Source organism: Ixodes scapularis, unplaced genomic scaffold, assembly GCF_016920785.2.
Source record: "Ixodes scapularis isolate PalLabHiFi unplaced genomic scaffold, ASM1692078v2 PGA_scaffold9__187_contigs__length_104089568, whole genome shotgun sequence".
NCBI lineage: Eukaryota > Metazoa > Arthropoda > Arachnida > Ixodida > Ixodidae > Ixodes > Ixodes scapularis.
Genome location: NW_024609884.1, coordinates 79639621 through 79666318, shown reverse-complemented (window position 1 = coordinate 79666318; position 26698 = coordinate 79639621). Strand labels below are relative to the sequence as shown.

The window sequence follows — 26698 nt, the reverse complement described above, 5'->3', positions numbered from 1 at the left end:
AAATACGGCTCTGGTCCGCGATCGTCCTCGCGGTCTTCGGAAGGGGCTTTTTTCGGTCAATGTAGACGCCCATCAGAATGGCCCGGAAGTCGATAGTATCCCCTGCTGTCCTTCTTATCACGGTCGACTCTTTCTTCTTGTGCGAGGCACGGCTAACGGATACTCGGCAGCAGCCGTAGGCAGAGAGATACACAAGCCGATTCGGTGCTGCCTGCTTTCGTTGCTCGCCTGGAAGCAAACGGCAAAAAGTCACTCGCGTCAACAATGTCTCTTCTTTTTTTTTTTTTTTGCAAGGCTTTTATTATGTTATTTACACCCATTTGTTGAAAAGTGAAATAGGAGGCTGAAAGGAGCAGCTTCGGAAGTAGACATAAACAACAGAAGGCGATGAATACTAATGCACGTGCAGGTTCTTACGTTGTTCAAAGCATAGGAAATGGACGGGGTATAGCGGTACTCGCCTCTTGCAGATTTTTTTTTTTCTTTTGTAATTCGCGATTGAGAGCAAACGGATGAAATTTAGGCTGCAATGAAGCCTTCCCTTGTGCAACCTCTAGCGTTCTAGAGGCAACCTACTCGCGCACGTTTATTATTATTATTTTTTTGCGCAGTTAAACTACTCTTTAAATTATAGAAATGGTGTGTAATTTCGCGGTACGTCGTACTCTCTGGGGACATTCGCGTGGTATGCTCAAGCGTGGGAGACAAATTGCAGAAATCAATCCCTCGTGCCTCTAATCAAAAATTATCTACATGCTCGGACAGTGCAGGTTTGCTCAAAGCTACATTTTAATATTTTGTGCCACTGAACTGCTTGCGGAAGATCATGGGATCACACGAAAAGGTTTCGCTATACTTGGTAAATAATCTGCGCACGCTCTATCCGGTTTGGTGTCACGCTGGGTTTCTATTTCCGCCTCTTACATACGGAACAAAGCTGAGAGGAGGACTTGGCCAATTTTTCATGCTATTCTAAGATCCCTTCACTTTCCTTTCGTTTTCTGGGTGCGTCACGCGACCCCTTCCATTCTGAAGTTGCACCGCGCAGAAATAGGAAACATTCCGTTCAAATGCGTATATCTAGCGTAAACATAACCTTTCTTTTTTTTTTTTTTTTGCGTGTGTGTGTGTGTGGGGGGGGGGGGGGGGGGGGCGGAATTGTTTTTGGGCATTTGCCTTAACGAACGCATCTCAGCTTCCGAGGCAATGAAAGTGCCAGCGGCGGTACAGTCTGCGACTGGTGTACACTGAAGGTCTTAAGGTATTTCCGGCATAAAAAGAGCAACAAAAAAAAAAAGAAGAAGAAGAAGAAAAGACGTTTTCCAGTCGGCTGCTCTCCTGCCTGCTGCTCGTGCACGTGAGAAAGAAAGAAAGCAAGAAAGAAGCAAGAGTTGGTGGAGGAGTATTGCGGCGTTTTCACACTCCGCAGGCCCTGGGCCCGCTCCCGGCGCACCGAGAGGCAATTTACGGCATTCCGGCTGCGCACGCGGTCCGCCGGAGGATTCCCCGGGGTCCCGTCACTCGGCCAGAAAAGAAGCTCCCCGCTAGGGTCGTCCCCGGGTCGTGAACCCTCCCGGAGAACCCGGCGCCCGAGCCCCATCCTCTACGCGCTAGGGATTGTCGCTCTCGAGTCTGAACCCATCAAGAATGAAAAAAAAAAATATCGCTGTTGTGTGTGTGTGTGTGTGCGTGTGTGTGTGTGTTTTAAGTGAGCACTCTTACTATTTTGACAACTATCGCAATAATGAGAAAAGCGGGTGAGAGGTGTTTTCCGATGAATTCCAATGCGAACGACCAGGAAGCCCGGTATCTCTTTTGTTTATTTATTCATTTATTTTCGGCAATAGCCTGCATTTTCGGTGATATTGCGCACTCTTTGGAAGCCAAGGTCCATTTCTTTTTCTTTTTTTTTTCTTTTCGGTTTCTTCTCGAGGTTAGGCGACCGTAATTGTAATGACCCCGCTGCAGTTTTTTTTTTTTTTTTTTTTTTTTTTTTTTTTTTTTTTTTTTAATGCGAAAACTTTGAGTCAGTGAATAGGCGCGAAGCAGCGTATCCCGAGTGCAGAAAACGCTCGGAGTCTTGATGGCAAACTGCCCACTCTCCCGAATGGCATTTCGCTGAGAGGCCACGATTCGAAATGACCGTGGCGGGGCTCGAACTCTCCAAAAAGTCGCCAATATCGCTGAAAACGAAACTGGCGCCGCTAGTACAGCAATTCGTTCGCACGCGTAGACGTAGAGAGCTTGTATGTATATGTACGGCACCAGTTCAGCGCCGCGACTTCCTCCCCTTTACCCGCGTTGTGCTTGTTTTCTTTTGTTCAGAATGCCGTGCAAATAAACGAACCAAGAGACAAGGTTCTTATTGTCGCGTCCGTGTTTCTGCCTCGAAGAACAACGGCGGAAGAGAAAAAGGGAGCGCTGCTCGCCTTATGGCCGCGCTGTTGTTTTCTTGCGGGCGCAGCGCGAACATCGTCGAGGGAAGGAAGGAAGACACCGCGAATCGTCGCCACCCCCGCGACATTCCGGGCGGCGATGCAAAGCCCGACGCGTGCCTGCGAAGGAAGCCTTTAAGCCCGTGCTGCCTCGTGGTGATTTACGGGCGCGGAGAGCACCCCGCCTACAGAAGCCTCCTCGAGCTCGACGCGCCCTCACATCTGGATGGTGAGATGCCGCACAATAACGGCGTTGAGGGCAACAACGGGAAGAAGCGTCAACGACGAGCAACTGCCTCCGCTTTATATTCCTTCCATTGGGTAACTTTTCTTATTTTTGTTTTCTTTCTTTTTCTTTTTTTTCCCACCCGAGTGAGCTAGAGCCGAGGAGGAGGTAGTGCGAGAAAATCCTACTGTATTTCTTTTTCTTTTTTCTCGGCGAAAGTAACTTAACCACGTTCTTCATTACGGAGATCAGAGGAACTCGTTTTAATTGATCCCAAAGGTGATCTCATTGCATAAGGGCGCGTTGCACAAAAGATGTGCTCGACCATACCGCACAAATTTTTCCAGATAAATTTTCTTTTCTTTCCTTTTTTTTTTTTTTTTTTTTTTAGAATTGTGCAGATGAAATTGCGCTTGCTTATAGCGATGACCTCACCCTGGCGTACGGGTGCATTCAGTTTTGTTTTTTGGTTTATGTGTCCTTTAGAGAAAAAGAGAGATCGTGAGGAAAGCAGGAGGCATTCTAGCAGGAGCTAAACGGTTCTTCGTGCAAGAATAGCCAGGGAAAAAAAAAAATGGTTCTCTTTAATCGCCAGAACTTGTGAAAGCCTCTCGACCTCTTAGCACCAATCTTTGTATAGCAAGATTTTGAATGTCGTTTTCAAGTACTCTACTGTAACGCTCCATGAAACTGCGTACGATTACCTCATTTAAAAATCTATAAATAGTTACAGCTCAATGGATACGTTCTGTTTCTTGTGAAAGTGGGAATTTAGCTCGAAACTGGAGCATAGAGTGGGATCTGGACAACTCGTCGAAAGTCAATTCGTCGAGGGCCTATTCGTCAAAGGCGAATTTCAATGTCGAATACGCCAACTCGCCATATGCCAGTTTGCAGAAAGGGAAACTCGCCCAAGGGGGCAACCTGTCGAATGGCAGTTCGTCGAATCGACGTAAGAGAGTTCGAAGGAAAATGTTTGTTTCCTTGTCGTCCTTCGCTTTAAATTTTTTTTGCCATTTTTTTTTTTTTTTCACTGCGATATTAGTTATTGGGACATTTCGCGGATTTCGCGCCGTCGACCGCGCTCCATATCGACGCGGGCCATTTTCGACACTCCGCCAAACGATTCCATATTGATGTCACGCCGCTCGACACCACTCACGCTGCGAATCACGTCACCTGTTACCTGGCGTCAGCTGGCACCATGACGTGCCATTGTCGTGTCAAGTCACGTCGCACAGTGACGCCAGGCGACTTAATGACGTCAGGTGATACCGTGAGCCGCGTGATGTCGTGACGTCACGTGACAATACGTCGTCATGTTACACCATGACGGCACGTAGAAACATAAACATGAGACTGCCGATAATGTAAGCGGTAAAAACAAAGTGCTTTCGCCAATTATGCCTGGAAGGTTCTCGGGCTATAAGACAAATAAAGCTAAAGTACCTGTTTCCACCTCAAGAACCGTAGTAAAGAAAGTCCGGCTCCTCGCGGAGGATTACTGATTTCCCCCTTTATGTGGATAATTAAGATATAAGTGAGTGCATTTTAGATCAGATATATGTTATCTTATCGAGGCGTACACATTACAAACGCCCAAAGCATCGCTTTTTCCTCCGACAACCAAATCTCGAAGAACTACTTCGCGCCGCGTATGAAAAATGCGCAAAACTCGCGTTTTTCTTGAGGTAAAAACGGGTATAGGTGGGCGTTAAGCCGGCGAAACCACGGGCGTGAAATTACGTGGAGCTACATGCTTGAAACTAGAGAACGCGATTTCGGAAGTGTTCTTCAGTGACCACAAGGCGGTGTAAGTTTGTGTCCAATAACATTGCATAAAACGTTCAGGCAGCCACACCAACGACAGGGAACGGTTCATGCCTACACATATAGTTTCGTCGTTCCCTGGATTTTAAACTTAGGCACGCGATTTTCGAAGTGTTCTCCATTTACCGGAAGGCAATCCTGGTTTTGTGTCCAATAAAATTGTTTAACGGGTTCACGAAATGCTCTCTACTTAATACACCCTCAATGTTTCCAAAACACTATGGAATTTTCGTCCGGTGTGTCACTCGGTTTAATACGAAACGCCTATGTGAACTCTATGGTGCGCGCTAGCACCTTTATAGCGTTCATTAGAGAGGTTTTGTAGATCGTTTCTAGCGTCCCGCAACGCAATCCGCAACCCGCTACGAGATCCGGGTTTCTTCAGTCAGGGCTAGCGGCGCGCAGGCGCAGTAGCGGTACCTTCGCTGTAGATAGCTTAGCAGACGGAGGAAAGCGGTTTACGAAAACTCCCTACTCAGTCCATCTGCTCCGAAATGGCACCTTAACGGCTCCGACGTCACACATCAGCTGTCGCTGTGTTTCACCTTACAAGGTGCGTAAGTGTTCACCAATATTCGTTTTTTGTCATCAAAATGTGGGCTGATTTCTGGACGATTTGGTAGTTCAGCTAAAAGAATCAATACTAACTGTTGAGCGAGTTGGTGCTGAATCTTCGAAAACATGATCGCGCTTATGGACACGGACAAGAGGGAAGAACAAGATAATACAATGCGCTAACTTCATCTGTTTGATCCTCGGAAAAAAATTGGAGGACGCTAATACCTAAACATATCAACTCCCGCTCGCTCCCAAGCCGTGCTAGCGTCTCTGCGTGGCCTAGCCAATAAAGAAAAGAAGTCTCTGCGAACCGAAGGGTCGTGAGTTCGAATCCCGTCTAAAATTCTTCAAAATTCTCTTCAAGGCGAATGAATTATTTTATAAAGTTCAATCATTTAAGACATGCGGCGACCTTTAATTCGAATTACATGGCATGTTTTTCATCACTTTCTTTCCACGCGTGACGACACGTTTCACGTGAGCGTTGTGGGTAGTTTGAAATTCCCTCGCGAGGTTATGTGGTTGTGACGTCATGACCCTATCGGCCAATCAGGATGTTCCTGGTAAAACGCCACCGACGCCGACACCGGCCTTTCTGCGACACGAGCTTCTTAACGCTATCGCGTTAAAACACGGGAATATATGTTCTGCGCTATCGCGCCCCTCAACCTATCCCGTACCCCGCCGCTGCTCGCAAGAACTGCCTCTTTTTATTTGCCAGATCATTTGAAGGCACGCTTACGCATTCATCGCCGTACTTTCTGATTGAGTCTGTCGCTATAATAGAGCGTTCGATTCATCGCATAAAACATTACGTACCAAATTTAGTAAGCGTTTTGTGTTTTTAATTCGAAATGTTATGTGTTCTGCATAGAAAAAAACATATTCTAGCAAAATCAACATTACATAGAGTTTTAACCTAGCGTTTTTGTCATTATTATGTTGCTAGTAGACAGATACGGGAGCTCTTGCCGTCATTTTGAGGCAAGGATACGGAACGCAGCTCACAGCCCGCAATTTACAGCGTACGCAAAACTAAAAATCAACGATGCTTTGTGCGCAAAATGACAGAGTACTAATATGTGTTTGTGTTAGAATATGAAAGCTAAACACATGTATAGAAAAGTGGCGACGAAGAGGCCTCTTTGAGAAACTGCCCTTCGACAAGCTGCTTATTACGAATTGGCATATTCGACGAATTGCCCTTCGACGAGTTGCCCTTCGACGGGTTGGTTTTCGACAAGTTGACTAGACCCGCACAGAGAGGACCTTTGACGGAAGTTTGCTCGCTATGTAAACGAAATATCTGTAAATATATTGCAACCGCATAAAATCGTGGACCAACAACACTGCGGGACTTGCAAGCGCGCTATTGGACCATTTTCAGAAGTCACGGTTCGGGGGTGTGCGAATTAAATTCCTCGAGATACCGAGGCCGAGCTGTGTCGACATGATCGATGCTCAAGCGGCGCTCAATTGGAGTCAGAATGATTTAATCGATATGCTTCCCAATAGTGAATTATGCAAATCCCCCATTGCACAATATCCCCTTCATCGATTTCTCAAGTTGTCTTATGGCGTTCCATATTCTATACCTCCCCCTTGCCCAGGTTGAGTCTGAAAACCCTCCACCAGAATTTCTTATGCAAAGTATCGTAATTTCCGGACTAAAGTCTGCGGGCTATACATGTTTAAAAGTTGATACTTTACCCGCTGCGGACTATGTACAAGGGGGGGGGGGGGGGGGGGGGGGGTTCTACAAAGATTCGTTTTATCTCGATCGTTCATTGTGATAAGACACGAAGAATTTTATGAATAACAGAGTATATTAATGTTGATTTACGTATGATACAAGCTTCTTTGTGAGCTAATGCAACAGGCATTTGTCAAGGTGTGCTGCGTATGACAATTTTTTACGTTCGGATTAGGCAAAGCGTGCGGACTATGCACGGCGTGCGGACTGTGCACCGGTATCGAACTACCGAAGCGAAAACGGGTCCCTATCGTTTCGTCGCAATTAGTTTCGTGGAATTACGTTTCGTGGACAAATTTCATGGAGAGACATTTCATGGACACACGTTTCGTCGACACGAATGTTTCATCAACATTCGTTACGCGTACTGCATGCTGTAGGGACGTTTCGTCACGCGCGTATCATGGGGGTGCGCAAATTAACCCCCCCCCTCCCCCTCCCCTCCTCCTCACGCCTGTGTCCTTCGCGGTGACAGCCTGCGGCGGTTCATTAGAAAAACGTTAACCCATTTGGCCAACCCGTACATGGCGCTTTGCGGCGACAGTGTGATGCAGCTTATTACAGTAAAAAAAAAAAAAAAAAAAAAAAAAAAAAAAAGAAGCTAACTTAAGCTGTCAATAAAACGGTTTGTCGATGAAACACTGTTCATGAAACATCGCGTGTCGATGAAACGATCTGTCGATTAGACGTCGTTTGATGAACTGATTGCCACCGACACACGCATAATGACCCAACACCGAAGGAAATAAAGTTTAACACCCCTCTTACCTAAGATTCAAAATCCTGGGCAAATCCAACAGCACCCAGAGAGGAAGGCTGCTTCTTCTACGTCCCTATACTGAGGTACTGCATGGGGCACATACTGGAATATTGGACACTAGTACTGCGTCAACGTTCGGCTGGAACGCACGTTCAATTGGTGAGAACGCGATGTCCCACCGCGGCATGCTCGTGCCTAATCCGTGACCCATTCTGGCCATCAGCGGCTGGCGTAATATTCAGCGCAACGGCATTCTTTCGAGCTCACCGGGTGTTGGTGAAACCCTGGGTACAATCGAGTCAGTTTCATCGTGATACGGTATTTTCAGGTAGACGAACGACGGAACGCGACCTTTCGAAAGGGACTCGCGATTAGTTTAAGCGTGGTTCAAGATCTTATACAAAGCAGACTTAGTACAAACATAACGACGAAAAGGCGGCGATCGGTGAAAGCGTCATGAGCTTTTTATTGCATGGTATCATAGTTTATACTGACTCATTCTAACTGATCAAATGGCTAAGCGTCTATAGATTGGTTTCTAGATGCTCTCCGGAGTTTTGTGACTCCATAGAATCAGGAGGTGTGCGAATATAGTCGAAAACGAATAATTGGAACAAACGTGATCGTGGCGACTCGACATGTAGTTCGACGTGCACATTTTCACTTGCTCGCTTTTGTTTTATCTACGAATTGTCCAGCACGTTATTTTTCTAAAATACGCGCATGTAACGACACGTTTCATCTTAGAAACGTAACGGGAACGCGTTCCTTTCGCACCACTCAAACTTGGAACGGGAGCGCGTTCCATGCTTGAGAAGGAACGATGAACGAGCTTTCATTCCTGTTTTGGAGGAACGTGTACAACACTGTTTGGGCACCACGAGAGACCTGAATCCCATTCCTCTTCGACGGGCAGCCTTCGAAAATAGAAATCCAAGTATAATTTCGTTTCTCTCGCGGTCTTGCCCCTTTTTAACTGAACACCGGGCAACAACGACAATGAAGAAAAGAGAAAAATAAAAACCAGATCGGCTAGCTTGTATGGTCCTTGGATTCGGAGGAAAACGTTGCAGCGTGCAGTTGCAATCTCGGGAATCTTCTCAGTTTCATTATCGGACACGCCGAAGTGGAGGGCCTAAAGAAAGGAACTCTGGCGAGGCCTTGCGCTCGCTCGCGTGCGATAGAGGCGGCGTGGCAGCCGTCTCGTCTTACGTAGCGGCGACGCTGCGTCGAAACTCGGCGCTTTCAGATCGCGAGCAGACGCACTCGGGCTGTACGGTGGGATGCGTCGCCATCGATCTTGCACCGCGCACACTGGTCTCGCGATGGACGGATACGGTGTCCCGGGCGCGTATTTCGAAAAGTGAACAGCCCCCTTCTTCGCGAGACGGGTATTGGGTTTCGTATGCGGGGACTTTCGATCGCCCTAGTGTGTTTGCCCGTTTCCTTTGGCGGTTTTCGGTTCCAATGCCTGTCTGTTTGCTCTTTTGGCGGCGCCTGCATGCTGTACTGTGCGATAGTTGCGGACAGTGCTATCAAAAGCTGGGTGCCGCGACTGTCTTTGTTTGCAGCAGAGCTGTAATCCAAGCATGAATTACCAACCAGCCCAAGCATCCACCCTATCGAGCTGTTAAGGGCTAATTTCCCCAGTATTGTGTCCGCGGGCAAACAAATGTCGACACAAAACTCCGGACAGCTACCGCCATCTATGAGCGACGGCGGCAACCTTTGGACTCGACTACGGCGTCAGCGTTCGGTTGGATCTCGTGTCCAATCCCAATCAATGAGAACACGATTCCTCTCCAAACGCTGACGCCGGTTTCGTGTCCAATCTCTGGCGTACGGTGGTCTTCGTTAGTGAAGCAGGAAAGCACGTAGGCTTTCTTATCCAGGAGGTGTTAGACCTGCGGCGGCCTACAGGGGGGAAGGGAGGGGGGAGTGACAGAGAGCCGTGCCGTGTGTGAGGAACGACGAAGAGAGGGAGAGCAGTGCCTCTGCTGTAGAATGAGGTTTTGCGTTCCTATACAGGAGCATTTTTTGCCAGGAAGGGACACTAACAGCTAGAGCACTGCACGGGCCTACCGCTTATCGTTTGTCTTACCCGACCCCGAACTCGGCCCGATGGGATGCCTACATAATCAGGCCCGGCCCAAGCTCGGCCCGGTGAGAGGCCATGGCGTGCCTCGTCTCTTAAATTCAAAGCTGCCCTAGGGAAGTGCTGGTGCATTTGATTCGTTTAGCCCGGGGGTCTCCAAACCCCATTCCGCGGATTGCCGCGATCTTTCCAGTGACGGCCGGCCCGCAGGCCCCTGCTATCAATGCAAAAAAATAAGCGCTCGTAAAAAAATCGGCGCCGCGACACGCACCGAAGGCGTAAACGAAGTTATCAGAAGGAATGAAAGCCAACTGCAGGGTGTTGCGCGAACATCCAAATTTTCGAATAGTAGTTTCGACTAATACGCTATAAAATACTTAACTAAAAATAAGTTTTTTTTTTTTTTTTTTCACTTTTTTTTTGAAGTGTTGGCCACTGTGGGTTCTCCCCGTTGAGCGCGCTTCTTACCGAGCACCGGCACACTGCGAAGAAGCAACACCCACGGAGCTCGCTTTCGTGGGTGTTGCTTCTCTGTAGTGCACCGGTGATCGGTAAGAAGTGCGCTCAACGGGGCTAACCCGCCGCGATCAACATTTAGAAAAGTACAATTATGGCGGTCACGCTCTTAAAGGGGCGATGCAACAATTTTTGTACTTTGCGCAAATACCGCTTAGAACGGATCCCCTGACGTTAATGACTTGTAAAACACGCGTTCGTTTTTCATGCCACGCAATAGAAGTCCCAGAAAAAAATTGGAGAAAAACGAGCACACTTCACCCCCTCAACTCGCAGCCACAACAAGCGGCCACGTGATCTGGAGCCAGTTATATGCCGCCAGTGTTGATCATAGCCACGCGATGGGGCTGGCAAAGCACGGGACACGCGCTGAGTTCCAGACATTGTTATGGCTCGGCTATTGTCGTCGTTGCAGCGATTGGACACGGGTCACTACCCCAATGCATGTCGAGGCATCGATTGTCACGAGCCCAGATCGAATGCGTACGCAGTCTTTCCGTCCACTGTGTAAGCAGCATTTGAATATCATCACCGCAAAGCTCGATGACGCATTCCCGGGGATCGTACTGTTGCCATTGTCCCCACAGCTGCGTCATCAAATTTCGCGAAGGAGCGAAAGTCGGCTTTGGAAGGAGAGGCTGAAAGAAAAGCTCCGCTTTCATCCTTTGAATTCCACCGCGACGAAGACGCTTCTTGGTCAGTGGTGTTTCGTTCGAGTATTCTTGGGTTCCACTATACTCTGTTTCACCTTGTGTTGTACCGCAGGAAAGGCTACAAGCGCGAGCTCCTTGCTCTAGGGCACATCTCGGCGGCACAAGCTCCCGTGCACCAAGGGCAGCTGCCAACGCTATGAGCTCGTGCTTCTAGCATTCCCTGCGGTACAACATAAGGTGAAACGGAGTGTAGTGCCAGGAAGCTGGTGTAAAGTAACAAAATATTTCTACCCAATGTCGTTGCACAGCCCCTTTAAGAGGAAAGCCGACTTTCAAAGTGGGATGGTGCACGCGCGCGCGGGGTGTATGTAAAAAGAATCAACCTTTTTTAATGTTGAACTCTTCACTACAGTAAAATTTTCAAAATTGAACTGTGACTATTTTGCAAGAGTATATGTTAGGCAGGCATGTCCTGACAACCTACGTTCATCATTCATGATTGTAATTCTTTTCTCAAATTCTAGATTTAATAAAGGATATTAGCATATAGCAAGAAGATTTATAAATCGACTTAATTAGGTACAGCCGAGTATCTCTATAGCTTTAAGTTTTTTTTTTTTTTTGTTCAATGCATCATTTACTTGCCATTCCCATGCAGTTAACGGACTTTCTGAGGTCACAGTCCATAAATATAGCTAGATTAAAATTAGCTCAGATGTGGACGAGTGGAACCTTGGAAATAACCTTTACAAGTTCAAATGGGTTTTCGTTTAGGCATAATACTGTAGTGAAAAGCTTGGTGCAGTAGTGAAAAGCTCGGAGGAACTATTCAATTTTCCATTCAAATATATTCGGCCAAAATCACTTTTCGCTTCGGACTCCAAATCCAGCATTCGCACATGTCTAGAAAACAACATCAAAACGTCGGTTCTCTTGCCATATTATTTATTGTGCATTATCATCCCTAGAATTGCTATTTGTACTACCCTGTTTCATGTGTGCGTAACTATGAAAAAATTCATTTGCGTTCTCGTGTATATCGTGCATAGTAATCTAATCTGATCTACAATTTTCATAAGTCTTCTGCCCTGCGTGAATATTCCATATTTCATATGCGCTTTGATTTATGTCTTGTGAGTTCTCGGGTTCACAATTATTTTGCAATGTCGTAAAAGTAAAAGTATTGCACTTAAAAGTAAAGTCTATGCGTTTGTCCGCCTTGCATTTCTTTTTTTTTTTTTTTGCTCTAGTTTAACTTGACGCATTTAAATGCTTATTTAGGCTTCTTTTATTTGGTATTTCTTGGTTTCTATTGTCTTATCTAATTTCCGGCCCTCGAGACTGGAACAGGTCCCAATTCCGGCCCCATAGCGAAAACGTTTGGAGAACCCTAGTTTAGCCTAATTGGCATGAAAGACGCCGTCAAGACGTTATGTGTCGACATAAAAATGCTAATGTCAACATAGAAATCTTAAAAGGACACTGACAGGGCAGGGTACTTATGCATGCCGATGTTTTTATTTAATTCGCAATGTTTTCTTTTTTTTTTTTTGTTTTTTTATTTATTTGAGGTTTGAAATTCGTATTTTTGCCGCCCGAAAACCGCCGGTCGAGAATTGGCCGTTTTCAGGCGCGCTCACTCATTTTTCCACGGTCGCGTGCCGTTCAAACTGATGCATATTACATATATTCAAGGTCGTGGGTCATCTAAGGCACACTTTCAATATTAAAAAAGAAAAGATTATGTACCCCATTTTTTTGTGGCTTCCAACAAGCCGCAGATACGTTGATCGAAAGAATATTGTTGCACAGACCACAGGAATTAGATGCACCCATCATTCTCAATGTGGAGACGTACCGCGGGCAGGACGACGCGATGGCGGCGTACGACGGGCTAACGTTGCAACGGATGTAGGACCGCTACTTCGGAACTGTCGTTCGTGGTACCGGTCAATCAATCTTCAAGTATAGAACAGCGAGGAGAAGGGATATAACTGCGAAACAATCGCACGACAAACGGTTCAAGCAACGTCCTCGTTGTCGTCGTCTGTTTCATGCGCCTGAGAAGCGGAGAACGGGAAAAAAAACTCGGTGGGGAGCGACAGCCACGTGACATCCGGCAAATTTCTCCTCCGAGCCTCCGTGCAAATTTTTCTTCAGTTTCGAGCAGTTGCGTTTTTCTTTCTTTTTTATTTTTAGTTTATAAAATATATGCATGACTGTAGCAAAATATTGATTGGGTAGTCTTCTGACACCATACCTGGCAAAAAAAAAAAATTAAAATGTTGGGGGGAGGGGGGGGGGAGGGGGGGAGGGGGGGGGGGGGAGGGGGGGGGGAGGGAGGGGGGTGCGTCAGTGTCTCTTTAATAGCACTCGTTCAAAATATGAAGAAAATATTTGAGGCATTATAGAGCATATACAAGTCACAGATTCTGCGCAGTCTGGTATGAACTGAAGTCACGATGGAATAAAAACGTTCAGCATCAACGTGCTTCCGGGCCCGAGCCTGATCCGGGTCCGTGCTACCTGGCCCGGGCTTTCTGGTTGGCCCGGCCTCGTGCAGAGCTCTACTAACAGCTACCGCTGTAAAATGAGAGCTGGCGGCCGTTGTCACGTTTATTCCCGTTAGTTTGCTCCGAGCCTTCGAAAAACAAAGATTCAGCTGGCTTGGATAGAATTAAAAGGGATATGATGGGTCCGAAATTTGGAAGAACGGAGGGAGACCCATGTTTATCGTTCGGTCCGCCAACGCACACAGACAGACGCGCGAAACACGCCTGCCACCGCGCAGCAAAGGGAAGGTCCGCCCGAGCGCTGTCCGATTCTCCGGCGGAGCACGCGCAGCTCCGCCCATCCGGGCATCGCAGCGGGGTCCGCTCCGGCCGACCCCTTGATTTAACCCGGCGCGCGAGAAATGACTACATCAATCAGCGGAGCCGTCGTCGTCGTCGCTGTGCTCGCGCCTCGGCCTCGGTGGTCATTAGGCCCACAAGTGGCCGCCTCGAGGGCCGTCTTGCTGCTGCTCGCCACCGCGCTCTTTTCTCCACTTGCGCGGCTCGCTCCATAAGCTCAGATTGCTTGGTGCCGGAAGCAGAGAAGCACCGAGGCGAAATTATCTGCACTTTCCAGTGCGCGCCATGTAGCGTATACGCGCCAACACTCGAGGCCTTCTCCTTTCTCTTCCTTTTCTTGCGTTGTTTTTTTTTTTTTTTTTTTTTTTGCTTGTTTTACGGTCTAAGCGGTCTGGACGAAGAAAGTCCGTGCGTCCGCTTTCCCGCGCAACACGCTGAAGTCCGGTCATTACAATCTTTGGAGGCAGCCTAATGAGAGAATGAAGCAGAGAACGCTTGGGGCGAAAAACCCGACCCGCGTTGGGACACTGAGCACGACGTGTGCTGGTCATGCCGACGCCCGGAACGCCCTCTGGGTCCGGATCGTTTTCTGGACCTCGTCATTCGCTCTTTTCGTCGGCCGCAATGACGGGCGCCCTGCGTGCTCTGCGAGATAAGCGACGTGACGGCTTGATCAGAGTGTCCTCAGAAAAAGTTAGTTCCTCTTCGAAAAAAAAAAAAAAAAAAAAAAAAAGAAGAATTCGCGCGCTGGATGTTGGTTTACAGACCAATACGTATTGGCGACTCCACCGAAAATGACGGCACCTAGCGGCTCGAACAGAAAAATGTGGCGGCAGTTTCGCTCGCCAGCCTTCTGGAGCGAATCAGATCTTCACAGCGCCTGGCGGTCTAAAGACGAAACCTTGAAAGTAGGTTCAAAAACAAGTGGCGGAAATCGCCAATACAAAATAAAAGAATGAAAAAAAAAAAAAAATCTACGAACGACAATCCAGCAGAATAGACCGATATCCCGAGCCAGTTTTGTTACGCCGCCGCTTCCGCAATGCATCGAGTGAACTTTAGTCTTTTTTGCACGTGGGAAAACCTCGGTGAAGCACTGCGTGTGCAGAGCACGAGTTGGCAGGAGGCGTCTCGAGAAGTGCCATCTGCCTTCTGTGAACTTAAGTTACGGCGGCGTCACGCGCGAGCGCCGAACACTTGGTAACATCCGTCCATTCAAGCTCGCGGTTGTAACGTAGCTTTCACTTGAGTCCCAGGGGGAGCGATGGCACGTGTAGCGAAAGCTCGTACTGCAGAACCCAGGGATCCTGGGCTCAAGGATCCTGGGCTCAATTATCACCCCTGCCCGTTCGATCTGGATAAGTATCGCAACGGCCTGCGGTCGTGTATCGCTACTGCGTGGTGCACGTTAAAGATCCCAGGCTGGTGGTTGTACTGCACTGGCTAAATTGCTTATCTACAGCTGAGGCACCAAAATCCCATTGGGAGTGTCTAACTTCCGGCTGTGTAAATAACATACATACAACACAATTTTTAACTTGAGTCTCGATCGAGCAGTTTCATAAGCAGTTTTTTCGTAAGAGAGCTAAATGCAGTTATAGGGTCGTGGTTCCATTTACAGTTAAACGATACGGACTTTTAGCGAACCGTTACCGTGTTCCGCATACCGCACCCTTAAGCTGAGACTGCAGCCAAAGCTACAAGCGCGAGTTAGCCCGTGCTCCTGGCTTTGAGACGAGCGTTTTTAGCGCGAGTGCTCATTCTGCGGAAGGACGCTTCAAAGCATCGACCTCGAGCTCTCACGCTTGTGGCATTAAAGTATATACACCTTTCCATGAAAGCGTATGAGGGCGCGTTCGTTTTTGTGTTATGCACGCGCACTTTCTGGCTGGCCGCAATTGCGAGCAAACGCTGGCTGAACTGTGATTTAGCACGCGTGAAATGGGATTTTTGTAAACGATGGAAACGTGCATACCGGAGCCTTTAATGCATGTTTTTAAGCGTGCGCCCGGAGTGATACCGTGATCGCGGGGCACGCGCTTAAAAACGCCCTTCAAAGGCTCGGGTAGTGCGGTACGCGGAACACGGTAACAGTGTACTAAACGTACCTAATACCCCTACAGAGTGTAATAAAATGCTCAACCTGCCTCCTTTTTTTTTTTTTTGTGGGGGGGGGGGGGGGGGGGGGCGTTTTCTTTTTTTCTAGCCCAGGACTAGCGAGGCTGCTTTTCGCACACGGATTATGCTGCGCTTTATAGGTCGGGATCGCGTGACCCCTCACTCCCGTGTGACCGTCGCACCTCCCTTTCTACCCATCATAGTATTGTTTCCAAACAAAGCTTCCTGTGTTCTTCTTAGATTTCCAGGGGTGGGCGGCGCGCAAGCATTGCATCAGTGCGAGCTTGCATAGCTCGCTGCTGTCAGCGCGCCGTCAGTCGTCCCATCGGCAACCCGTCAGAACGCACTGCTTCGGAGGGTGTCAGCAGCCCCTAAAACAAAAGCGGCGTCAGTCGCAGAAGCGAGGTTCGCGGGGGGCCCTGTCACTGTCCAAGATCGATTCCCGACTCGCAAATGCAGCCGGTGATGCTTCTGGCAGGCCGGGTTAATACATCACCAGAGCGGGCCCCGAACTGCACGCGCTCCCATCGATCGACGCAGACGTCGGTTCTCGCTCGCGCGTGCCGCCGCGTACCCCTGCCGTTATGACACAAAGGCAGGCGCGAAGGACGATTTCGCCGATGGAACCGGAGGCACGGGTCCAAACGGGAGCCCAAAAAAAGAGCCTGGCTCAGGTGCGGGGTGGGCCCCGTTCGGGACTAAGCCATGGCACTGGAACGGAAGCTACGTGTCCGGGCCACGCAATCGCAAATCTCGAGATGCACGACTCGCGCACTTCCGAGATGCACGGCCACGGGAATCGCATTCCCGTGCTGAGGCCGGTGGTTGGTCCGGCTGCAGTGCTCAGCTTCCACGGCGCACTCCGCTAAGGGCGAGAGAAACGCTAGCGGTCGTGTATGCGAGGCTTGTGCGTGTGGCGGCACTGTGTGCCCCCGTGTCAACAGCAGGCGCTCTTTCTTTCGGGCGATTGCCGAGCGAGGAGCTCCCCGCGAGTAGCGCACCTTGCGAATTGCGGGGCTGTTGGGGGCGGGACCGCGCACGCCTTTGTGCCGCGGTGCTCACTTGGAAAGGCGCGCTGTCGATTACCCGTATTCGTCGGCTGCACGGCCGGCCGCTGTGCTTGACAGCGCCGGGGAGCGCTCTAGTTCGTGTACGACGTGCCCCACTTCAGTTTGTAGTACCATAGCTATGGTATATAGCTATGGTATATAGCTATGGACCTGCGCCCGCGTCGTCCCTTTGAACGCTTCGCTGTTGCCGTACATTGTCAAATCTTTTTTTTTTCTTTTCTTTTTTTTTACGGTGGGTTGCATTTTGGATAAGTGTTTAGCGGTGGCTCGCGGGAGTTAAGACTTTTTCTTGGCAGGAGACCCTCTCATATACACTGAAAGCGCTAAGTGGCTACGTTTACATGAATGCGATCGTAGCCCATCGAATCGGGTAGGGACCAATCGCATGCAGCCTGCCTTCCTACTTCTTGCTCTTCAACCCATCTGCTACCAATTAAAACTATCATATCTCGACTCGATGTGCCACTGTCGCATTCATGTAAATGCAGCCTTAATTATGGGCCGGCAAAAAAAAAAAATTAAAATAAGCGCCGAAAAAAAAAAAGCAGACAAGGGCAAGACAGGTTAAACGAATCCAATTATATCTTTCAACCTGTCTCGTCATCGTCCTTTTCGGTGCTTTTTAGAAGCTCGGAAGATGAACCGAACGTCCCAATGAACCGCTTTAAGAGACAACAACCTTTTGTCAGCCGTGCACCTGAATTCAGGTAGCATAGTGGGCGTGCGCACTGTTTGAAGATGCGGCTCGGTGTTTGTCCAGTGGCGCTATACTCAATCTCGAGCGTTATGTGTAGTCTTGCGAGAAGCGGCGAGCGCGCGGCAGAACTGCTTCCTTTGTGCGAGTATGCGTACAAACGAAATACTTCGCGAGTTTGGTCTTCGCGCCTACGCCTTTTAGGGTGTTGCACAAAACCAGTGATATTGTGGTGATGAGCAGCAGAGATACAAATACTCATTTCAAATGTACCTCGATATTGAAATACAGATACTCGAAAGAATTTCCTTCGATACTATCGAGATACATTTGCATCGCGATACTGCCCAGCCCTGATACGCGCCCGCTATTGGGTGATCATTCCTGTTTAATTAAATACTAAAGTTACTGTTTACCATTTGCCTTTTTTCTGGTGCGCCGGGGATGTCGCTTGGCTATGTTGTCTCCCTGTTGTTTTTATGGTTTCGCAAAGTGCATACGGGGTTCCTCGGCACAAGCTATTATAGCCTTCGCACAGATCTACGCAACTTGCACAATTGTTTATTTCGACCGGATTTGCTTTCAGAACTGCTTATCCGTTCAACATGATCCGCACACATTGAATCACCGGGGCGAGACTCTAACCACGTCTTGTCGTTTATTACAGGCGATGCCTGGCGCACGGACCTGGACCTGCTGCTACCCCACCGGGAGCGCCTGGTGGTTTTAAGCTTCCTGAGCACCATCAACGAAACCGAGCTGTGGGACCGTGAGGCGAGCGAGGTGGCCCGGCCGCTACCTCACCTGGACGAAGCCGCCACGTCGGCCGAGTTCCTCAACTACGGACTCGCTCTGCTCGTCTACTCGCTGCGTTACCCCGCCGTCTTCTGGAAGAGTAACAAATGCTTCGCGCTGCTCTTCTCGCTTTACCTGGGCCTGTGCATGGCGCAACGACTGCTCATTTATACGGGCCTTGCCGTCCTCTACAAGGTCCAGGTGGCGGGCGTCCGTGAGGTACTGCCGGGATTCGGTCCGCTGTTCCTGGGCCTACCTTCGACGCTCTTCTTGTACGCCCTGTACAGCACGGCCCTTTCACTCTCGGGCCCCGTGCTTTATTCATATGGTCTGCTCAAGTTTCAAGAGTGGAAGGCTCGCGCTGCCATGAAGAACCATATCACCTGGAAGGGAGCCTTTCCGAGAGGTCTCTGGGGCCATGGACCGCACCTGTACGCCTTTTTCGTGCTCAGCGTGCTTGTGCTTTCCGGAGGCCCACTACTTTATGACCTTACCAAGGTCTACTGCGGTAGCCTGGATGGTGCCGTGCTGGCGGTCGTCGCGGGAATTCTGGCTCATCTCCTGCTGTGGATCGCGCTCTGGCTCGGGCTCACCCTCAAGCACGACTGGGACTTCTCGCCTGAGGGACCACAAGGAGATGTCAGGCAACTTCAGGGCGTCGCATATACTCCTCTGCTCAAGACCACGGGGGAGGTACCTCTGTTAGTCATCGACCAGGGTCACACCTACCAGGTTCGAGAGGCCTCCTCTAAGAAGGCCATCATCAGCTTGGCCACGAAATTCGCACAGGTGTCCAAGCTTCCCCACCCTTCAGAAGACGAGGACATATATTGGCTCAAGCCTCGGCTCCCATCTGCTGCCAAGGAACCGAGCTCGTCGCAGAATGGAACCTGTGAGCGTAGCACGTGGCTGAGAGGTCAGCGCAAGACATCCGGCCCCAAGCATAAGGTGACCTTCGAGGAGAAGGGATGCAGCCCCAGCAAGAAATCCGGCAAGTCTCCCAAGATTTTGAGCAAGTTGAGAAAGCAGCACGTATCGGGGGTCAAGTTTGAAGACGTCCTTTCTGACCCACACTCGGATGATGGTGGGGACTATGCCACGCTACGGGAGGTTTCTACACTTCGACGCGGGAGCCGGAAGGGCGACGAGGAGCCCTTTTATAAGGTGAGCTTTGAAACTATAGTTAGCTCGATATTAGATACGCCCATTCATGGGCGTTTCGAACCTCGTGACACTGACCAGCCATCTAATAACGGCCATCCTTCGCAGAGCCTGTGCCCTCTGGGAGACACGAGCGCATTGCTGCCGGAGGCTGACTACGAGCTTCTGCTTGTGGATGTGGCCACTACGCAAGTACGCGCCACGGTCCATGGCGGGCCCACCTCACCCTCGACAACGTTGACACCACGCTCAGACTGCGTGAGCGACACCTCCACGAGCCCGGAGAAAGGTGCCAGTAGCGAGTCGAGTGGTGTGCACTCGGCGTGTAGCGAAAGTATCAAGCGGGCCTCCAGTCTCGAGCAGCTGGTTGAACCGCTCAAAGGTTCTTCCACACCCTGGAAGAGCCTCTCCCTGCAGCGCAACATGGCGCCGCCGGAGCTGGTCATTCGCCGCGACGCGGACCCGTTCGGCCGCAAGACCAACGTTCGGTTAACGTCCTTCACGGACCAGCCGGACTTTGTGCGCCACAAGGCGGCCGCCGGGCTCCTGCATGCGCACCGCAGGGACTCGGCCAACTATTCGCTCACGTCATCGGGAGACTCGGACGCAGCGGCTTCTTGACGCGTTGCCGTGGGATTGTGAATAGCTCGAACACCACTCCTTGTGCCATACGTGACGTGCCAGTGATCCCCCCCTCCTCTTGGTACCGGACTCAGTCAACGCCGGGCCGCAAGCTCTGCGCCCCCTCCCGGTCCCTGTGGGACCGGGAGCGGCTCGTCCCTCGTTCCACCATCGGAACGGGGCGAACGCAGCCCGGCATTCGCAAAGCGTGGCTCCATTTTGTACGCGTAGTAAACCATCGTGATCCCTTCGCGCGAGTGATTGTACATACTTGTCGTGACCCACGCAAGTACCAGGACTTCTGTTCCACTTGTTCCGGAATCCTGAGCGTCCCCACGTGGTGAGCTACACTTTAGGAAGAGGAAGAGACGGTTACAAAGGGATTCTTTTTGTCATTTGTTGATGGTGTTCAGAAAAAATACAATGTGCCATTTAAGGTGATTACAGTAGAAGATTGTGCAATGAGTACATTGGGAAGAATGACGTCTGTCGCAAAGAGCAAAGCAAACAATATGCAGAATGGTTCCTTAGGGGCAAAAACAGGTCGTCGGTGCTAAACATTTATTTAGGGACTATGAACCGTTCTTCGGGTTTCCACAAAAAAGTACGTTCTCCCTCCATAAAGACCTCCTTTGGTATGCAGTATGGTTCTTACTGCATGCTCAAGAACTCCAGCGTTCCTGTATTTTGTCATTTCCTCTTTAATCACCGAAGGCGGTTTCCGATACGTTCGACGGAAGAACCCTTTTGGAACTGATGTTTTCTGAAATCTACGTTGGGGATCACTCTTCGGAGTCGTCGCACCGCACCATGTTCGCCTTGTTTTGTACAGTCATTATAACTTATTTTGAATGTATAAACGCGTCATACGTTGAACTGCCTTGTGTTGGGGAAGAGCCCCATGCGGCCAGGGGGCGCTAAACTACCGAAGCAATCAAACTTGTCTCGTGTTTTTAATTGGAGTCACTTTGAAGTATTCTTTTTGTGCCTTTTTGTTCTTCGCGAAATTTACGATTTATTTGTTTTCTCGTCGAGCTCAAAAGCTCGATGCAAAAGAGTGCAATGTGTACATCCCAAGTCGGCAAACACGATGTTCTGCCTTACTAAAATGCATTCCCGCGACGTGTTGTCAAATCCACCAAGCTTGATTCCATCAACTATTGCAGAGACGCACGAGAACACGTACAGACGTATTTCGCATGTAACTTGAGAAAAACCACCACCACCACTAGCGACCGAATGGCTCACTGACGCTTTTAAATTTTGCTACACCCAACCATCCATCAAACACTGACCCAATATTTTGTTTTGGAGTAAAAGAGAACCATCCGAAGCTTATGCAACAATTTCAAAGTTTGGTTTTCGTCTCGCATCCGCGGTTTCCCACAATACTGATGAAATGTAGCAACTTCCGGTACGCACTTCCACTTGGATACGCTGAAATTTTAACCCTGCTTTTTGGAGACTGTTCAGGGCCTCTGGAACCATTCGAAATTCCCATTTCCTTCAGCTCCCGCTGAAACCAAAGACTTGCTCTAAAAACAAAACAAAAAAAGAAAGAAAGAAAACGTGGGACCGCGAAAAATGGCATCCGCCAGACGAGCGGTCTTGGAGTTCATAAATTGCTGGCGGAATGCGCCGCCCGGTTTCAAGTTTGGAGAAACAAAACAGGAGAAACCCAGAAGAGGAGTCATATCTTTTTTGTTGTTGTGTTGGTTTGGTTATTCGTTTGTTGCTTTGTTCGTTGTTGTTGTTACGTGTGTCTGAACTTTTGCGGTGGCCTCTGCGCCGGCGCTGACGGCCCCGCACTCGGGGACGACGTCTTCGTGTCCCGGGTGTTCCAAGCGGTTGATCTCGTGGATCGCACGAACCCTGCACCCCCCGGAGTTTGCTCCAGAGTGGTCATTTTTGTGTCGATCCCTGAATAATGACAATAAACACTACGTCAATAAAGATACCTCTCTCCCCAAGAACGGACTCGAGTCTTCGCTTATTTTCAAGTTCCGTAGTCAGTGACAAGTGCGCGTGGTCATAGCAGGGGCTGGTGGTTACCGAGATGATCAGGTGACCTTCTCGGCAACCACCAGCCCAGACTTCTACGTCATCCGTTACAAGTAACGAAATTACTTGTAATCCCTTACATTTATCGGGAATTTAGTAACGGAATAATTACATATTTTCTAGAGTAATTTTAAAGTAATTCCCTTACATTTCTTACGTAACAGATTCCTTGTAATCCGTTACATTTTTTTCAGGACCAGCCCCCCCCCCCCTTTTCTAAAGAAAATATCGTTTTTATTTTGATAAATTTGAGCGCAGTGAAACTGTCATACGAATTGACCAGCGCAAAGGGAGGCTTGGCACTCCAATTTCGCCAAGTCTTTTTTTGCAACACCAGGTCCCTGAATCTATTTTTTTTACACCCTAACAACAATGTCAAACAATTCAAATAAACATTTCTAAAAAAAAAAGGGGGGGGGGGGGGCAAGGTATATCCGCTTTTTTTAGTGTCTGTTTTTTTTTTTGTTTTTTTTTTTTGCATTTGAAGATGGGAACAGGAGGACACCTACTGATTGTGTGCCTCTCCGAGAAGCTCGAGACGGGAAGTGCACAGACAAGATTTAACAATGTCCTTCTCGGTTATAGTGACTACAACCATTTTCATAATGTCACAACACGAGACAACGCTCCGTCTACCTTAAAATTCACTAAAAGAGATATGATAATATGTGAAGGTGTTACTGTCACAACCATCCTCGTTCGTTGCTGCACACTTATCTTCTTTTAACATGATTTATTCTTTTCTGCTTCTTTCACCTTCTTTGCTTCTCTTTTAAACTGAGCTACTTACTTTTTCTTAGTCCAACTTCCAGGGTTGGCCCACTTTATTTGTGAACTCCAGCCAGGTTATCTACATCTCAGTCACCCTTTTTGTGAGTCAACTTTTCGCGAGCACTTCGAAAGTGGTAATAATCGTCCTTTTTTCTTCTTCCTGTCTTTACCCCAGCAGGACGCATCTTATCTCGAGCAGATATTTTTTACGAATAAAACATAATGGTGGCTGACGTAGACTTGATATTCTGGGCTGGAGGAGCGAGTGAAACTCGTGAGTGGGTCCATAGTTTGTCTAACTTAGTATTCTACCTTTCACTGCCCTTGGCATCAGCGGACGTCTATCTGGAGAACACCGGAGTAAACTGCAGTCGGCCCGTGCTCCGTGCGTTTTTGAACGGCTCCAAGAAAGGTACATACAGCAAACGTGCGTTTACATTTCTTTGTTTTAACCGACGTTCTAACTAGTTGTTGTTATGAGTGTCCTGGTGTTTTTTTTTTTCTCGATTACTTATATTAATACATTGGAAACTCTTATTCACCAACGTCTCAACCGACGCTCGACCTGTTCATAATTAAAGAAAGAAGAATACCGAGCCAAACCTTACTTATTATTTAATTATCAAGTTACTCTTACCAACTCTACTAAAACTCTCGAATATAAGGCAAAGATGAAGCCTTGCTCTATCTTCCAGCTAAATAGTACTTCCATTGCTTCGCTGAAAAAGCTCAATGCAGAGCATTAAATATTCGTGAGGCACAATATGGAACTCCCATCCACTGCCTCGGTTCAAAGTGTGTTGAGCGTAGCAGTCGACATCTTCAGTAAGAAATGACGCAAAATGTCTGACGAGACTTTCGAGAGCCAGCTGTTGCTCGAAATACTCAAGGCCAATAAATGGAACAGGTACCAACAATAAGAACTTGAATAACCCTCTTCCTCTTGTTTCTTAATTGAGTACAATAATGTTGAAAGTAACGCTACGAAAGTAACGGATTACTTTTGGGGGTAACGGTCACTTACTTTTATGGGAGGGTAATTGTAATTGTAAAAAATTACAATTTAGCCTTGAGTAATTGTAAATGTAATTCCTTACTATTTTTCAGTAACGTGTACAAGTCTGCACCAGCCCCTGCGATTGTTGTATCAGTCGATATCGGCGACGAACTAAATAATTGTGTTCCATGAAAAGCTCCTTTCCTAATATTCTTTTCTCTAAAACATCTGAACATATACAAACGCAGCATGCTGCGTTTATATATGTACCCCCGTTGACATCACAAGCCCCACCACCTAATCCGGCCGTTTTCTGTGTCTGCAATCCCCACACCTTTTTGATATCTGGATTTTTCATAGAGTTAAAACAATGGGATCTAAGCTTCGCGTTTCATCAAGCAGTTTGAGTCAAAGGTATTTTTTTAAGAAACCGGCAAGAACGCCAAACAAGGGAGAGGACTCTTGTAGTTCACATTGTCCGTGATGCTCGCCCTATCTGTAAGAAAAGTTCCAAGTAAACGACTAAAATAAGGCGATGGGGAAAGCACGTGCAAATTGTAATTTATTTTAAATTCTGGTTTTAATTTAGTCGCTGCAGCACACGCCAGCACATGCAACGCGTGTACGTACAGTCGGGGGAAATGCGAAAAAGGTCAAGCTAGCGCGTGGCTCCGGAAGCATCCAGCGCTAACAGCGGAAAGCCGAGTTAGCAGGTATGATGCGCATGTGTAACATTTAAAACACTTTTTTTTATTATTATTATTATTTCCGGCTGAGACGGCCATCTTCCGCTTACTCGGTGCTTATCTCGGCGCTGACTTTAGATGAAGCTTAGAGCGTTCAACAGCCAAATAGCGAAAGCGATTGTGCCTGTTGAGCCCTTAGTATGTGAGCGATTGGGGACGAAGCCGTAAGTAAAGGAATTAGTACAGTTTTTTTTAATCCGTGTTTCATCGAAAGCTTAAGTGTATTTAGTATCGTGATTTATTTTGCTTTTTATCTTTTTTAGGACCGCATTGTTCAAAGTTGCGAAATATACTCTTGGAATGATCACGTTGTCTCCCTCCCCTTGTACATATCATCTCATAATCATCATGCCTAGACGTGGCACCGCGGGCCTCCATGGTACGGGCAGTCACCTTTCCGCGGCGCCACGGCTCTTCTGAGCCAATAACGATTATTATGCATTATCAATGAATTTCGTGGCTGCCTGAAAACGAACGTAGCCGATAGTCTAATTAAACATTTCGGCACTGATCTCACTCTTACTGTGAACAAGTTCAATCGCTCCTTCGCAGGCGCAGGCGTTGTCGCATCTCACTGTGCTGGGGATCGATTGCCCGCAGCCTCGTCAATCACGGAATCTGCATTTCTTCCTTCTTTAACGGAGCCAGACTTGCGTTCTTATCTTTTTGGGTTTAAACGTTTCCGGTCGGCCGGTGTGGATGGCATTGCAGTAGGTGACCTATGCCGGAATTATGACTCGTTAAAGGACGTACTTCTCGTTCTGATAAATAACATTCTGGATTCTGGCATTGTCTGCAACGAATTAAAGCAAGCTCTGGTAGTTCCGCTTTTTAAGGGTGGTGTACGAAACGAGATTTCCTCGTATAGGCCTATCTCTATACTGTCTTGTATTTCACAGATTCTGGAGAAACATCTTTTTGTCGTTATGTCAAGTTTTCTTGAGAAACACGCAGTAATATCGCCAAACCAATACGGTTTTGTCGCTGGTCGTGGTACCACCAATCTTCTAGAAACCTTTTCAGACTTCCTTCACTCTTCTTTCGAACACAACATGTATGTGTGTGCACTCTTTATCGATGTTGCTAAAGCGTTTGATACAGTAGACCATGACATCCTCCTAGACAAGCTGTATAGATTGGGATTTCGTGGCCCATTTCACGCACTGCTCAAATGTTTTCTTACAAATCGCACACAGGTTGTAGCGGTAGGCAATGTCCATAGTGCAAAGGCCCTCCTAAGATCTGGAGTCCCTCAGGGTTCGATTTTGTCACCACTGTTATTTAACATATTTGTGAACGACATTTCATCATCCATTACCAATTCAATAATGTTTCAGTACGCTGATGACACTGTTTTGCTTTCTCGCCATCTAGTGTACCAGCGTGCAGTGGACATGCTCCAACTGGATGTAATTAGCGTCATGGACTGGTTTTCGGTAAACAAGCTTCGAGTAAATGCCTCTAAAACAAAGCTTATATGTTTCTGCAATCCCTTAAAGAATATAAGGTTGACCTATCCGCTATTTCTCCACAACTCCGGTTGCTTGTGTACTCAGTGTGATCCTATAGAATATGTGAGTTCGATCAAATACCTAGGCATTTACTTTGATTGCGATCTTTCTTGGACTACTCATATGACGCATCTTTGTCAACGGCTAAGGTCAGTGTCTTGTATGCTATACAACATAAAAAGATTCCTACCTTTCTCCATCAGGAAAAGGGTTGTGCACGCTCTGGCCTACGGTATACTAAGGTACGGGATCACAATTTTTTTTAATTGTCCACTCTTCTGGCATTCCAGAATTGACCGAATTCTAAACGCAATCCTCAAGAACGTCACGTATAACACACCATTTTCGTCAAACGCTAACTTGTTTGGTTCGCTTGAACTGCCCTCATTCCACTCCCTCTTTCTTCAAACGGTGATCTGGCGCCACTTCTGGGAGAGCGAATTTAAGGTCACATCAGATTCGCCGCGGGAACTAA

At 48.1% G+C, this 26698-nt stretch overlaps 1 protein-coding gene across 1 annotated transcript in view; it reads left to right on the top strand.

Annotated features, from left to right (window-relative positions):
- The window catches only part of LOC8043609 (protein tincar), a 106643-nt gene extending 84541 nt beyond the window's left edge, over nt 1-22102 (top strand). The window contains exons 3-4 of the mRNA XM_040223686.2: nt 18228-19519; nt 19625-22102. Of these exons, the coding sequence (XP_040079620.1) occupies nt 18228-19519; nt 19625-20137 (1805 nt within the window). The 3' untranslated portion in view covers nt 20138-22102. The remainder of the gene's footprint in view (nt 1-18227; nt 19520-19624) is intronic.
- The last annotated feature ends 4596 nt before the right edge of the window (nt 22103-26698 follow it).